This window comes from Rosa rugosa, chromosome 3 (assembly GCF_958449725.1).
Source record: "Rosa rugosa chromosome 3, drRosRugo1.1, whole genome shotgun sequence".
NCBI classification, from domain to species: domain Eukaryota; kingdom Viridiplantae; phylum Streptophyta; class Magnoliopsida; order Rosales; family Rosaceae; genus Rosa; species Rosa rugosa.
In genome coordinates, this window is record NC_084822.1 from 4,176,435 (window position 1) to 4,192,610 (window position 16,176).

At 37.2% G+C, this 16,176-nt stretch overlaps 2 protein-coding genes and 1 long non-coding RNA gene across 3 annotated transcripts; 2 read left to right on the plus strand and 1 right to left on the minus strand.

Moving 5' to 3' along the window:
* Positions 1-6,761: 6,761 nt before the first annotated feature.
* LOC133739862 (uncharacterized) lies at positions 6,762-7,309 on the minus strand. The gene is made up of 2 exons (XR_009860857.1): positions 7,021-7,309; positions 6,762-6,951 (listed from the first exon to the last, which is right to left on the minus strand). It is a non-coding gene; the product is annotated as an uncharacterized LOC133739862 (long non-coding RNA).
* Positions 7,310-7,910: 601 nt separating this feature from the next.
* LOC133739861 (pathogenesis-related protein 1A-like) lies at positions 7,911-8,578 on the plus strand. The gene has a single exon (XM_062167679.1). The coding sequence runs from the start codon at positions 7,922-7,924 to the stop codon at positions 8,411-8,413; it is 492 nt and encodes a 163-aa protein (XP_062023663.1). The 5' UTR covers positions 7,911-7,921; the 3' UTR covers positions 8,414-8,578.
* A 2,099-nt stretch (positions 8,579-10,677) lies between these two features.
* Positions 10,678-12,977, plus strand: LOC133737041 (uncharacterized). The gene is made up of 4 exons (XM_062164675.1): positions 10,678-10,779; positions 11,123-11,290; positions 11,738-11,886; positions 12,851-12,977. The coding sequence occupies exons 1-4, from the start codon at positions 10,678-10,680 to the stop codon at positions 12,882-12,884; spliced, it is 453 nt and encodes a 150-aa protein (XP_062020659.1). The 3' UTR covers positions 12,885-12,977.
* Positions 12,978-16,176: the final 3,199 nt, after the last annotated feature.

The following is a 16,176-nucleotide window of genomic DNA, read 5'->3' on the forward strand; positions in this document are numbered from 1 at the left end:
AATGGGTCAAGACAACTACAAGTGTATGCGAAAACTCACAACCAAATGGTATGGACAATGAAAGTGAGTTTGTGAAAGTTGATTTTGATTTTGAAAAACAAATTGAAAATTAAAAATTAAAATTGCAATTAAAAATTAAGATGCTAGAAAATAAATGCGAGAAAATCAAGAAATGAAAATTGGGCCACTAGGGTATCCTCCTAGTCAAATTCAATGTATAAATATGTTACTCTAATGGTCATTCAATTCATAATAGCATCAACAACTGTACCCAAGGCTTTTCAAGGCTCACGGGTCATTAGATTCCTTAAAGGGTATTCCTACTTCGAATTAAAGGTCGTAGAAGCTCAATTAAGACGATCTAGAGCTTTGTTAGGGCCTCTAGTTGCACTAAAATGTGAAGAGTTCTAGAATCAAGATTCCCAAACTAGCCAATATGGCAATCGAAATTGGTAAGAGTTCTAGAATCAAGATTCCCAAGCTAGCCAATATGGCAATCGAAATTGGTATTATGATTGTTCTAAACTAGCTAGTGTCCTAGCCATAAATTAGAGGGGAGAGGATCCTCTCCTGAGCTCCTTAACCACCTTAGCTTCTTGAGCTTTCTACCAAATTATGACACGTGTCCAAGCTTAGATTTAATGGTCCACAAGTTCTCCTTTTATTTCCCTACTCTTTTCCTTCCCCTTCTGTCTCTTCTGTTCTTCACTCACACGACCCAAAATTGCATAGAAGAAATTTGCTCAGTTCGTAACAAGTTCACTGTGAACACCACAAGACCTAGTGAAATCCATTTCGGCAATTGCCGCTGCTTTACTATGATCTACCACCACTTCACTGCCCTTAAATCGAAAAAAGAGGAAGATTTTATATCACCCAATTCTTCGTTTACAAATGGAGAGAAAATCCCACTCGGACAATCTTCAACCAATTGGCCAACGACGATTTCATTTCCATACTGAAAAACTCGCTCTGCTTCGGGTGGTTTTGGGCAATTTCCAGTCTAAGATTCGAGATCCTTCAATCGGTTTGATTACTTGGTTGATTTTATCCTATTTTATCTTGGCTTGTCCTTCATCCCTTGAATTTGGGGATCTGCATTTTGGATTGATTCATGCTTTTCTGGGTCAATCGCTGATGACTTTCCATGAAGAGGAATTGGAGGAGTGAGCACTTCAATATTCTATAGCCATTTTTGAAGGTACTATAGAGATTGAATTGATTCATAGAGACAAGGAGTTGGAATGTTTTTAAAGGTTCTTCTGATTAGGCTGCAAGTACTCTTATCACAATAAGAAGCATAATTCTAAATATTACCAACAACAAGCAAGTTAAAGATTAAATTTGGGGCTGAATTTGGGGTTGCGATTCAATCGATTAGTTTGATTTGGGGCTGGGTTTTTCATTCATGGGTTTCTTCCATGCAAAATTTCTTTGAGTAATCTCTTCAACAACTACAAGATCAACCACAGTATCATACCCATTAAAGTTGTCGTTTTATTTTACTGTTTGTATTGACTAGTTGATGTTTGTTCCTTCATACCCATTGAAACCACAATTATGGGTCTGCGGTTTCTTCCTTCGTACCCATTGAAATCCACTTGATTAATTAATGCTTGTATTGATTAGTTGATGTTTGTATTGCTGAGTGAAGTAGAAGAACAGGAAGGGACGAGAGAGAGGCGCAACAAGCATGTGGAAACTAGAAAATCTAGAAAAGAAGAATGGGAGACAGAAAGAACGAGAAGAACAAACTAAAATTATTGTAGACCATTAGATTCATTAAAGACACGTGTCATAATCTGGTAGAAAGCTCAGGAAGCTCAGGTGGTTAAGGAGCTCAGGAGAGGATCCTCGAGGTGGTTAGGCTCCCTAATTTGTTCTAGACATGCTCATCCACACATTCAAGAGTTGATCAAATTGCTAATCATCATGTAAGCAAAATATTATAGAATAGAACATATGTCATATATGAAATTAAAAACCATTGAATTAAAACATATTTATTACATCAAATCCATGTTAGGACTCAAACCCTAATTTTCAAAATAGACTACTCATAATCCATTAACAAACCCACAACAAAATTCATTAAATTACAATAAATTCAAGAAAGTATAGAGTTGAGAAAAGAGAGAAAACAACACTAGTCACAACAACACTAGAGTGAGTATGACTAGCTTGGAATTATAGTCCCTCTATACCTAAACTCAAATCCTTGGAGAAAATGATGAAAATTGGTTGGGTGTGACCGTGTGAGGTTGTGGTCTCGGTGGGTATAGGAAAGGAGAAGGAAAATGGTTAGTTGAATTGTGATGGCTGCAGTTTGGCAGAGAGAATAGAATGGGGCGGTGTCGTCATGAGAGAGAAGATGGATGATGGGACGGTGTGGCGCGGCTGGTTTTGTAAGAGGGTAAGTGGATGAGCACGCGGATGGTGATGATCGTGAGAGAAAGGAAGAAATAGAAATTGGTGGCTGTGATTGGTGGAGAGAGAAGGTAGAAACCAGGCCTATTGGGTAAAACTCAAACATGAAAGAAAAGCAAAATGAGGGAATGGGTCATGGATGGCACGTCGTGGTCTCCCGGGACCGAAGAAAGACTAAAAGCCCGCTATTCACTGCAAAATATACATGGAATACAAAAAAAAAACATGAAGATTTGTCGGAAAAAAAAAAAACATGAAATTTATGTTGCATGCCTAAATTTGTAACAAGATAGAGTAGCATAGCCTATACTAGCTTAATTAATCCCAACGTGCAGCTTCCTTGCTTTCAAATTTTTTTATTCTTTTTTGTTTTTGTTTTTGTTTTTTTTTTTTTCCATTTGTTCTTTCTTTTCTCTCTTTTTGTAATTTCAAGCACATGCCCGCAACTATGCATAATTGCATTCTACTTATTTTCTGACTTAGACCGTGGTTGACCGCATCATCAATTTCGTATCTTTCTCGAAAACTCCATTTTGCTCAACTTTTGCACAATTTTATCTCAATTTTCATAACTCCGCTTTTATCCTACAAATAAATAAATGGCTAAAGTCTGTTTAGTCCCTATACTATGCCTCTCTCATCGTTTTAGTCCCTGACATCCCAATTTAATCTGAAAAGTCCCTGAGGTCTCAATTTCCGTCTAATATGTCCTTTCCGCGGGAAATTAGGAATTTGCCTTGGGTGAAATGTCCAATATACCCCTCAGTTATTTCTTTTTTCTTTTTTTCCATTTTAATTTCATTTTTTCATTTTTTATTTTTATTTTTTTCCTTTTTCCATTTTAATTTCTTTTTTTTCTTTTTTCTTTTTCGTTTTTAATTTCTTTTTTTCTTTTTTTTCTTTTTCCTTTTTAATTTCTTTTTTCCTTTTTTTCATTTTTCCTTTTTAATTTCTTTTTTTTTTCATTTTTTTTCCTTTTTAATTTCTTTTTTTCCTTTTTTCTTTCTTCTTTTTCATTTCTTTTTTGCTTTTTAATTTCTTTTTTTCCTTTTTAATTTCTTTTTTGCTATTTCTTCTTTTTTTCTTGTTCCTTTTTAAGTTCTTTTTTCTTTTTCGTTTTGCCTACTTTCTACTTCCTCAACCCACCAATCCCATTCCGATCAAACTCCACAACCCATCTGTTTCCCAATCAGCTCGGAAATTCACCGCTAAACCACTCCCCTCTTATTTCACAGCCTACTTTTCTCTCTCCCACTCAAATCCCACTTTCTCTCTCCACATCAAGCCTCAATTTGGAAACTTTTCACTGAAAATTACAATTTTTTAACTTTTCACTGAAAACTACTATTTTTTCAAACTCTGAGGTTTTTGGGTCTTGCTCAAAATGGTGATTTGGATTTTGGGTTTGGTTGAAATGGTGGTTTTTGATGGCCAAGTTGACAAAAACCAGAAGTGAAGAAGAAGAATAGTGATGGAAAAGAAAAATGGCAGCTGGCGTGTAGAACAAGAATTGGGGTTTCGGGTCGATCTGGATTGGTTCGCCGACGTGGCGCTACTGATGCAGCAGAATACGATGGTCATTAAAAAGGAAAAAGAAAAAAGAAATTAAAAAGGAAAAAATAAAAATAAAAAAAGGAAAAAAGAAATTAAAAAGAAAAAAGAAAAAAGAAATTAAAATGGAAAAAGGAAAAAGGAAAAAAAGAAAAATAAAAGGAAAAAGAAAAAAAAGAAATTAAAAAGGAAAAAGAAAAAAGAAACAAGAAAAAAAAGAAAAAGAAAAAAAATTATAATGGAAAAAGGAAAAAAAGAAAAATAAAAGGAAAAAGAAAAAAAAAGAAATTAAAAAGGAAAAAGAAAAAAGAAACAAGAAAAAAAATAAATTAAAAAGGAAAAAGAAAAAAGAAAAAAAAAGAAATTAAAATGGAAAAAGGAAAAAAATAAAAATAAAAAAAGGAAAAATGAAATTAAAAAGAAAAAAGAAAAAAAGGAAAAAAATAAATTAAAAAGGAAAAAAAAGAAAAAAGAAATAACTGAGGGGTATATTGGACATTTCACCCAAGGCCAATTCCTAATTTCCCGCGGAAATGACTTATTAGACGGAAATTGAGACCTCAGGGACTTTTCAGATTAAATTTGAATGTCAGGGACTGAAACGATGAGAGAGGCATAGTACAGGGACTAAACAGACTTTAACCCATAAATAAAATTAGATTAATTACATAGTAATTAGTTTAGAGACTACCTTAATTCGTGTTTAAAATGCAATTACGTGAATAAAAATGTGTGTAATCAGTTATTTACTTCCGTTGTGGTTGTTGAATGTGTGTTGCTCTCTTAACATGTAATTTTGAAAATACTAAAGCTGGGTTGCAGGGATCGATAGACCTCTGCAATCTCAATACTGTAGTTTAGATTGTTTTTAATTAAGTTAAAATTGAGCATAATTTCCACCTAAGCCTATTCACCCCCCAGGCTTAAATGATATCCATCCTAGTACTTTCTTTTGTCATAAGAGCAGGTCACTATACATACTTAGTGAGATCCGAGGCATAGTTAGGATTAATTGTGTTATGGGTGAGATAGAGTTTGACCTCTTTGTCAGTCTCTTTAGAAAAATAGTTTCATATATTGAAAAAGAATAAATTTGACCCGAAGAATCTTAGTCCAAACTGTCACTCAAAGTTTTTGTTTGATAGATCTTGTGGTGTGTCAAATAACAATAAGAGTTCTAGTAAAGGTGTTGTTTGGCTCCAAAACCAGTTGGCTTGCAAACTGTCTCTTTTGCTGCTGTGATTGCGCGGGCGTGCCAGCACCGTGGGGTGCAGTCGTCGGGGGAGTCCCTTGACCTGACTTCTCGAATCAAGCGCTGTGGACGAGGAGAGCACCAACCTCGTCACAAGGCTCTTTTCTCTGCCTTCCGGAAAAGGACTTCTTGCCTTACTAGTAAGGGCTTTGGTTGTGATCTCTTCGCGTCACCGAATCGATACTCAACGTTGTAGGTTGAGCAGAGCAATCACTGGGAAGTTCTAAGAAAGCATAGAGTTTGCTAAAGCGGGACTTTAGCTTCTCTGGGTTGCGAGGGCGTTACCCTTGCTTCGCTGGTAGTATCGGTGGCAGTATCACTAACAGTCGGCTCCTGGGGAGACTAGGACTAGAAGTACGGTCGCCGGGTTTCAACTAGGTTGAAGGTTTTCTCCGGGGAGGTTTTGATAATCGTAGAGATTAGTTGATTTGAGAGAGGTGTTTGATACGTCCTTGAAACTTGGTATTTATACCTAGGGTTTCGACTGTTCCTTGCCATAGAAGGATTATTGCTTGAAGTTTCCTATTCAATCTCTGCTACTTGACTCCGATAAGGTCTCGTTTTCCTTACGAATTTCAGAATGGATGACGCTGTAACCCAAACCCAAGTAGACTTACTTTTGGGCCGCAGGTATCGGCCTTCTACGCTAAATCCACTAAAGGATCTTGCCAAAATTACTTTTGGGCTCAAACACGATATCCTGTCGAAGAGGTACGTTTTACTAGCACGATATCCTGATTCCTGTCCTATTATTTAGGCATTCTAATCATTCATCCTTAGAATCAGAATCCTGGTCCCGTCGAGGAGATAGCTGCTGCTGTTGCTGTGGAGGTACTTGGCGCCAATCATGTCGAACCAGATGGTGAAGTCGCGGATAATCAAGGACCTGTCCCTGACGCCCCCCAAGCACCTGCAGAAGAAGATGGGGTGAATCTTGAACCGGTAGCAGTCCTTGCTGCGGAGCCTCTCGAGGTTCCTGTCGCTATTGTCCCAAATCCGCTGCCTATGCCTCCTTCCAGACTGGATAGGCTAGCTCGCGTACTTGAGGTGACTCCTCCTGGAGTTATAGATGATGCTAGAGAAGGCCTTCGCCGCCTCCTGGGTCCTGATATCTTGACACCTGGCGCGCCCGTTAGGGGCTTGGAGTATTTGAGGGTTCTTCGTCGCGATCACGCCATTACTGATGATCAGTTCATCGACATAGACGAACTGCTGCAGAATCTCCCTCAGTGGCTTAACGAAAAAGCGGTCGCTTCTGCGCAAGCCAGATAAGCCCAGGCCCACTATCAGGGCCTCGCTTAACAGATGGACTCTTCTCGTGACTTTTTGGGAGACAGGGTTATCCTTGTTAGAGACTTGAGGCTCACGCAAAATCACCTCCGGTCCTAAATTCAAGACTTTCAAGCCCAAATTCAAACCCTTAAAATCTAATTCTTAAAATCTGGCAACAGAAGGTTTGTGAAATAGAAGGGTTCTAATCATTTTCCTTTCTTTCTCCAGTTTTCTGCCAAGGCAAAGACTATAAATAAAGAAAGTACTTTTAGGATGATAGAGACAGCTCTAATTAGCACCTGCTGCAGGGAATAAACCTCCAATAGCTGCAAGCAGTTCCATATCGAGAAGAACAAACTGAACCATGAAAAAACATAACAATAGGTGCAGATGACAGAACTGATCTGCAAACTCAGAAGCAAATTTCAGACCCAGCTTCAACATCAATTCTGAGAACCAAAAAGCAAACATTAGCAAATCTTCTCTGCATCTCCAAAATAACATCCAATGTTGTCCACCTGTGTTTGGCTGTATTGCACAAGCTCCGAAAACAAGAACGCAAATGCACTCAAACTGACCTGAAACAGCCATTAAATCAGCAAACATCCAAAATCTCAATCACCCTAAAATTCAATAAAAGCAAAAAAACCTAGGTCCTCATCACTCAAATTAAGGTAAATTGAGTACAAAGTTTCGATCTTTCCCCTTAAATCGAGTACCCAACACACAGAGATCCATCAAAATCACACCCATTTAGTTCAGGGATTAGTAATTTGATGCATAACGAAACAAAAGCGAATGAGCTAGAGAGAGAGAGAGAGAGAGAGAGAGAGAGAGAGAGAGAGAGAGAGAGAGAGAAGAAGAAGAAGAAGAAGATTCCTTCGTCTCTAAAGTCGTCTGAGATCACGAATTGGGGTTAGAAAAAGGGTGAAAACCTTGACTTAATCTCAGCCATCCAGGCTCATTAAAACAGATCCAAGGGCTATGAGTGGATCCCTGAAATTGGCAAAAAATAGGGATCCCTCATTGGAAGGGGGTTGTATATATATATATAGTACATAATCTTGGAGTACAATGATTCCTATTCTAACTCGGAGTAGAAAATCTCTCATATTACAACTATAGAACTAATCATAGTTTGACAAGGCACACTAAATGTCAAAATTCTTCAAAGTTTCCTTAATTTTTGGTTCGACTAATATCCGACAAAAAAGGAAATTCACTAATTTATGTTCCTAGTTTTCTGTACTTCACCTATGATGAGTCAAATTTTTCACGGCTAAGAGCATTCTTCGCATTAATAGTGCAAATTGTCCATTAATTTGTATGAGGTAAAAATTCCAATTACAAATAAATAATATCTTTTGTCTCTATAAATATTAACAATCTCGTATTGTTTTATGATAACATTAACCGAGAATGGAATTCACCAAGCTCGCTTTCCTAGGCATGTGCTCCATCGCCTTGATCTCAATTCATATTTCTCCGGCCAATGCCGATCCATTGGCTGAAGAGTACGTCAAAGCACACAACAAATACCGTGCAGTGGAAAATGTTCCTCCACTTTCATGGGACGAAACAGTCGCAAATTATGCTAAAAAATATGCCAAGTCAAAAGCTGAGACTTGTGAAATGGTGCATTCAGATGGACCATATGGTGAATGCTTAGCCATGGCTTCTTACAACATGAAACCTGCTGAGGCGGTGAAGCTGTGGGCAGATGAGAAGAAATACTATGACCATGCCTCCAATACATGTGCTGAAGGCCAGGTATGCGGACACTATACTCAGGTGGTCTGGGAAAAATCAACCCATGTTGGGTGTGCCAAGGTTCATTGCAAGAATGGAGGTACTTTTATCACATGCAACTATGATCCCCCCGGAAACTATATTGGCGAGAAACCTTTCTAGGTGTTCACTTACGATAGAGATCCAAATCTTGAGGAGTCCGGCTTCTACTTGTAACAACATATATAAATGAGGGACAATTCCTAAGTTCACCCCTTAGGTGAATGAGCATATTCACCATTTCTTGCGATTAACGCATAATATATAAATTTATAACTTTCTAATCCAGCCACTCATGTTGTATAACGTAATACAAAGATTAGGTATGTCAAAAATAAATCAAATTGAAGAACCCACAAAGATTTCCGATCTGATTGATTTTTTACAGAGACCATATTTAAAGACTATTTTAAAATATGGACCGTTGAATTATAAATTTATAAATGAGTATTTTTTTTTTTTTTTGCTAGTTTTGAATTTTAGCTTTTGGACGGATAGCAGAGAACACAATTGTAATTAAATTAATTCTCCTTTGGAATTGAGGGTGTGACTTTTTCCCTATATTGTTTGCCTTAGAAGAGCTAAGTATCGCCTAATCCCTTATTTAAAAAAAGAAAAGAAAAAGAATTCCTCTTGTCATTTACATACATCTGTTAATAATGTATTTACTCGGGCATCATACTATGTCAAACTCACAGAAAATGGTCAAACTCTCCATACGGAAAAGAGACCTAATGGTCTAGAATCCATGAGTCTGTGGTCCACGGTCACTTGCCTATAGCAAGGCTATGCCTTCACTACAGTAGTCTCCACGAGACTTTACAGTCAAGTTACTCCACAGGGAAAGAGCTAGGGACATGACAATATGCTCACAACAGCCATTGATCTGGCAAGTATCCTCCGACACTAGTGTTCTAAGTTTAGACTCACTACCTAGCGCCCACTGCTTTAACATAGACTCCCTTTATCAAGCAATTATCCGACCATACGGAATCTATCTTACCTAGGGAAAGGAGATTGCCAGGAGGGCCTAGCAAGGGCTCACCTGAAAGCGTTTGCTCAGACACAACGCACTCGCACTAGTTATGCTCGATATATAGCACAAAGCCACACTTTGATATCAACCCCGCAAGAAAACCCTCATTGACTGAGGACTTCGGGGACTTGTATATACAACCTATTACCAAGCATATTAGCAACGGTTACGCTTATGCTTCATGGCATCATCTTCAAGCTACCCGTTCATGCCTTATGACATGCTCGAGCTCTTTGCTTATGCCTCACGCGCACCCTTGAGCTTATCATGTTGCTTTCCTGACATCTCCGAGCTTAAAGATCTTGCCCTCTCGACACACCTGAGCTTAAAGCTTTTGCCTTCTTGGCATCCCCGAGCTTCACGCTCTTACTTAGGGATTTCAAGGACTTGTACATACCTCTACTAGCATGGCTAATATGCTATGCCACCAAGCATAAGTGACACTCTCTTAGTGGGCCCACAATTCATGGTGGGACGCGATAACGACATGGATCCCGTAGATTTTTATCCAAGCTACCCTGTAGTGGTTGAAGGCAGCCAAGACCTTGCTAGGAGGCTACCCTCCCAGCGTCATCAATATGCTTCATGATATGCTTTTATAGGACATTAGTATTTCATATATTGGAAAACATGTAAGAGAAGAAGCCTCCCTTCCCTATAAAAGGGAACTCCTTCCCTCTTAGACCTCATCCCATTACAACCTTTGTAATACACTTGGGCCGCAAGGTCCAAACTCATATAGTGCAAGATTAAAGTGGACGTAGTCTCCCACTTTTATGGGAGACGAACCAGTATACTTCTCATGTCTGACTCTCTCTCTTTCACTTTAACTAGAGCATCTGACTTTATATGTTAAAACTTAGCGCAAAGCATAGCCAATTTAAAACATGAGTGTGAACTTAACATTTTCTACATTTAATATTTTTTATCTTTGCGTTAAAAATGGCCATTTGACTGTCCTTAACTATTTATTATGGTAGGAAGCACATTATCTATAATCTAAAGGGCGTCAACTGTTCATTCGCGCTGTACTATTCATTCGCGTCGCACCGTTCATTCGAGCCCGAAGTAAATAACGCTTTTACCCTTCTATTCTTCTTCTAATTACGGGTTGCCATGCTTCTATACGTTTCCAGCCGTCTCTATATGAGGCAACCGACCTCCTCATATTTTCATATTTTTCCAGAAGTCTCTATCTTGAGGCAATATAGAGAAACACAGTTGATCCTTATTAAACCAAGCGTTGCAACCGACCTCATACTTTTCCGGAAATCCAGTTATGGTTGCGATTTGTTTCCGGTTCTATCTCATTTGAAAATTGACGAAAGTAATGTGAAACACTCCAGACAAAATGAGGAAGACTCCAGACAAAATGAAAGATGGAGATGATTCTGGATTAGAAACAAACAGTATTCAAAAGGGATTCACTTTGGGATTACACTTTTGCCTCTCGGTATAAAACCGACATCTCCAGCTGCTTTTCAGTTCGACAAGCCTCCACCAAGGTCAACCTCTACTGTTAGGCGATATCAGGCTTATTCATTACGATCAACATCACCGCAAACTGGGTAAGATTTCATTTTGACGGAATCAGTTGATTTCGTTTACCAAATCATCTATTTTCATCTCTCTACATAGATGACTCAAACTTTGTTCCCTGTGGTAGCCTATGTGCTTTTTTGAATTAGATATAGAAGAATTGAATTCTTTGGTTTAGATTATTGACATATCTAAAAGTAGGGAGTTGGTTTCGATTTTGATTTTGATTGAAATTGAGATTTTATTGATTTCGATAGGTTATTGAAAGGGTTTTCATATTTTTGTTTTTGCAAGCAAACGAAGAGCGGAGTTTTGCAGGCGATGGAAGTCTGGCTTTATATATAGAGATTAAAGCCAAAGTAGCCACCGAGGCCTCTCCATTTTCATTGCTTCAGTCTCTCCAAACTAAAAACTCATTCTCTCAGGTAAATACTGATTTCTGATTCTCCTTTTATGCTCTGTTTAGCTGCCTAGGAACTGAAAGAAATATGATTTAGGTTTCACAACACTTGGTAATTCATCAAAGTTTGGTTTCCGATTAAATGTTTATAGACTATAAACAACTCTCAGGTATCCTGACCTGCAAAACCAATATTCCAACATCCCTTTTGTTTGGTTTAAGCACAACCCATAAGTCGAAACCTTTATATTTAAACATTGTTAGGCAGATTTCTCCAGGGGATTAGATTAGATACTCAATCATATGTCTTCAGCTAGCTTTATAATATCTTACTCTTCAAGTTTTGTTCTTATGCCTTTGCTTTTGTTGTGCATCTTCCATTGGTTTATGGTTTATATTGTTGATTGTTGGTGTTAAACAAAGTTTGTAATTGATGAATTTAAAGAAAGAACTAATGGAAATTGATTTGCAGTTGCAAGGGTGGTACAACAAATTACAAAGAAATGACGTTTTGGCAGAGTCTGAGGAAAGTTCAGACTTCTTAGACATGAGGCAAAATGTTGGTTGCATAGCACATATCTGTTCAAATCTGGCAACTGTCGTATCTCAAGAACAAATAAGGTAATAGTGACTTGATTATCTAACACACTCCATATTCTAACTGTTTTCTGCTTTATTTTATCTGACCATATAGTAATATATAGTTACTTAAAACTAAAATTCAGTTGCTCCTAGCTAAGAATATCGACAAATAACTTGGTAGTGCAGGGAACAACATATGTTCTGCAAAAGAGAACTGAACTTAGATAAAGACAAAGTTGTCCTCATACTTATTTGTTTGAGTCTATCGTACCTCTGATTATAAACTGAATTTGAAGGCCAAGTTAGTGTTTAGTTGATAAAATGCCAACTGCATGAATTCCTATATTCTGCAAAGGAACAACAAATTTTCTAAATCTGGAGGGAGTGTCCACCAACTTCATTGTTTTTGTGTAATCGTTTTTTAGCATGTGGTTTACTGGTGAGAAAAGTTCTGTGCAAGGTTCTTCAATAAATTTGGAGAAGGGTGCTCCCAAATTATATCATTTCTGCTAATGAAAGTATTTCCAAAACTTTGACATAGTTTTACCTCAAATCAATTACAGCTTCATTCCATCTAATAAATCCCATAGCTAGCAATAAAGCTTTGAGAATCATGCTTTTTCTCTTGCTGAGCAATTTTTTCTTGCACTGTCTAAATCCAAAGAAACATAACATTGACATGGATAAAGCATACAGTGGCTACCGTACGTAGTAATGATTATAAACTTTATGTATAAGACATTTCCAGTTGTCTTTGTTGTTGTTTTGTATATTGTATTGATTATGGATTTCAGTGGTATAATGAAGTGATACCATTGTTGCTTTATTGCACTGGTTTGGTAATGGATATCTGATTTTTAGAGACTTTCTGTTTCTGTTCCTTCTTAGTCAGTTAGTTCAAATTTTGCTAATCCAACTCAATGCAGACGCAGTCCGTTTCATATTTCATTTGCACACTATATATACTAGCTACCTAATCTCAGTATATATATGTTTTCTACAGATCGATCGACTTTGGTCCAATCTTGAATCTCTGATTGCTAGCCGGGTTCAAATCTTCTTCATTTGCTTCTGAGATCAACATCGGCTCAAACCCAGACTCCATTACAGATTTATTAGTTGAGGTAAATCCCCATTTCCTTCTTTCCAATTCTTTCTATCCTCGATCATATTTTCATTTCGTGCTCCATCATGATTAGATATTGTTGGTTTTTTTAATCCACAAGATCGATCCTTTTTTTCTCTTTTCATTTTGTTTTGTGTTCATTTCTTTAATCCACTGCACTCAAATATACTTTGCATATTCAAAATTATTGGAAGCAGACAATTATTTAAGTGAGGAAGAGTGCATACAGGTATAATGTCCTATCTGACTTTAAGTTTTTAATATCATTCGGGTAATCGGAGTATTAACTGATAGACAAAATAGAACAGTCAAGTTAAGAATGAATCTCATTGCCAGTATGAACAATGGTTTAACTCAAACATTGCTAGCATTTCAAAATTATGCGAAGTGATAGTATTTAATTTTATATTCTTATTATCTTACACTGATATCTCAGGATTATTCTCATGCTAAATGTTCGATGAATTACGCTCATATCATACACTTATGTTTTGACCTCCTATACTTCTCTAACTTGAAACTGTTGCATGTTCTAATTTCAGTGGAAATTACGCTATTTTCAGTAAAAATTTGGAACTGTCAAAAAATTATTTCCAGGAGTTGATCCCCAAAGATCAAAATGATCCCACCGCCTTAATCAATTATCCTGCCCTTCTTTTATGTAGATATGGTTCAGTTGTTGCAGATTGATTTTGATAAGTTTGGTTCCAAGTTTCATAAACTCTTCCATTGCTTTCTAACGGTCTACTATTTAAGCTTTTACGATGCTGACTCCTGGATAGCAGTCAATTTTTGTAGAGTGCTGCTTTATCATCATAATGCTCTGGTCGAAGAACCTGTGTCATTATAAGTACATATAAGGGCAAATGTTGTAGAGAAGTATTTGTTAGCATCTTTGAATGAAGATCCTAAACCAGGACATATAATAGCTAATCTTGCAAATGCCTATTATATGAATGGTGATCATACAAGTTCCAGCAAGTGCTTGGAGAAGATGCTCAGGGCTCATTGCTACATTCATTTCTTGCTTTTTTCACTGAGGTTGTCCATTTAGTGTCTTATTCTTCATGGAAAATTTTATTTTTTTTACTACCATATTTTTTTATATTTGGTTTCTGGAAAACAGTGATCCATAACTTCTCTCTGTCTTAACTCAATTCATAATGGCAATATGGCATAGTCATTACTTTGCTGCTTATTGTATTAGAAGGACTGAACACTCATGCTACTTTTTTTCCAATATGACTGTTGAAAAGAAAAAGAAAAAAAATGAAATTGACTCCAGCTTTTTGTTTTGCTATTGCATCTTCCTCAGGCAACAAAATTAGAGCTCGTTGGATGTCTACACGATATGCCGTTGCAATACACCGAGCCAAGGATGAAGAATGGTATCAGGATCCCACTGAACAACTATCCTGGCAGGAAGTCAAATGGCTTCAGTTATAAGAGATGGAGACTCTATTTCCGTTCAACTTCACATACCATGGCCAGGCTTTGCCATGGTCCACAAAGCCCAACATGAGATTTCAGCAACATTTGATGGTAATAATCACAAAAGAGCTGTTAAGATGTCAATACAACAATAATAACCTTAAACTACATTCATGCTTATATGTGAACCTCACATTTCAATTCAGCTATTTACATATCCATTTGAACTTTTAACTGACTTTCATACTGATCATTATTTTTGATATCCAGCAGCAGCTGCTCAAATAAGTTTCCAAACGAGCTGTTTCCTGCCGCCGAGGATGCAAGTTAATATGCAGTAGTAAGTTTGGCCAACCGCTTTTCACAGAAACACATATCGTCTTATGCAAAGGCCAAATCTAACCATTTTTACCTAGAGTTGGTTAGGTTCTCCTAATTGCAAAATTGTAAATACACATCTGGTCAACATACCAGATTTTGGAATCTATAAAAGAACTCTTTAGCTATATAACGCATCAATGTTTGCAACCGCTGTCTTAAAATGCCTCAACAATATACCCGCAGCATCGCGCGGGCATCATTGCTAGTATTTCCTAAATCTCATATTATAATACGTAGTGCGAGAACGTCTTAGATAATTACAGGAGCACTTCCAATTCATAGTTTATATGAGCTTAATTCAGAAGTAGAAGAAAAAGAAAAACTTATAGTTAACCAACATTATTCATTAAACAAACTTTCAAAGTTGGCTACGATAACCTATGATTCTTGGAAACTCCCTAGGTCTGCATCCAGCCGTGCCGAGGCTATAGTCTGAAAGTAAGTACCATCTCGTCATGACGGAGCCACGGACGGTTAACCAAATTAGTTGTTTTCTCAAAGTTTATTATGTTACGTGTTTGGTTTGGGGATTGACTCTGGAAGCAAGAGGTGGTGGGGATTTTAAGCTCGGTATTTCTTCAGGCATTCTACTTAATTACTTACTACCGATTCAGTAGAGATTGTTGAGAATATACATCCCACATGGAAAAAATGGGACCTTGCTTGTGAGTTTATAAGGGTTTAGGCCACTCCATCCATTGCCAATTGGTTTTGGATGTGAACCCCATATTACTTTGTCATGGTGTCAGAGCTAGGTTACCCACGTGTGCATGCCTCACAGCCACACGGGCTCTATGTCACCCAAAGTTGTCCACGTGTATGGCTTGAAAATTTGCCACACGTGCAGGGGCGTGTTGAGAATATACATCTCACATGGGAAAAATGGGACCCTGTCTGTGGGTTTATAAGGGTTTGAACCACATAAGTGGGCTGCTTGTCAAGTATTTGATCCAATATATTGGTTTGAGGTAATGGTTGATCTACCAATGGGAAATAATAAAAATGAGAGCAAAGTAAAGGGATATGTGAGACAGATATGGATACAACCTAGAAAATTTTGTATAATGCGATGCTGTATGAATTTTGTCAAGATTTTTTTATTATTTTTATTTATTTTTAGGGTTTAGGGTTTAGGTTGATATAGGCCTTGTCTCCTCTAGCACATCATGGATTACATGAAAACTCAAAGCTGGAAAAAATTATATGAGCTTAATTTTATAAGTAGAAGAAAAACAAAAACTTGTTGTTAACCAATATAATTCATTAAACGAGTTTGGGTCGAGTTCGTCCAAGTGAAGAAATTATGATTTATATGTAGAAGTGAGGGTTCAAAATGCAAATATACACTCACAATAAAAAAGATAGTTCGAAATTCATTCAATCCTAAATTT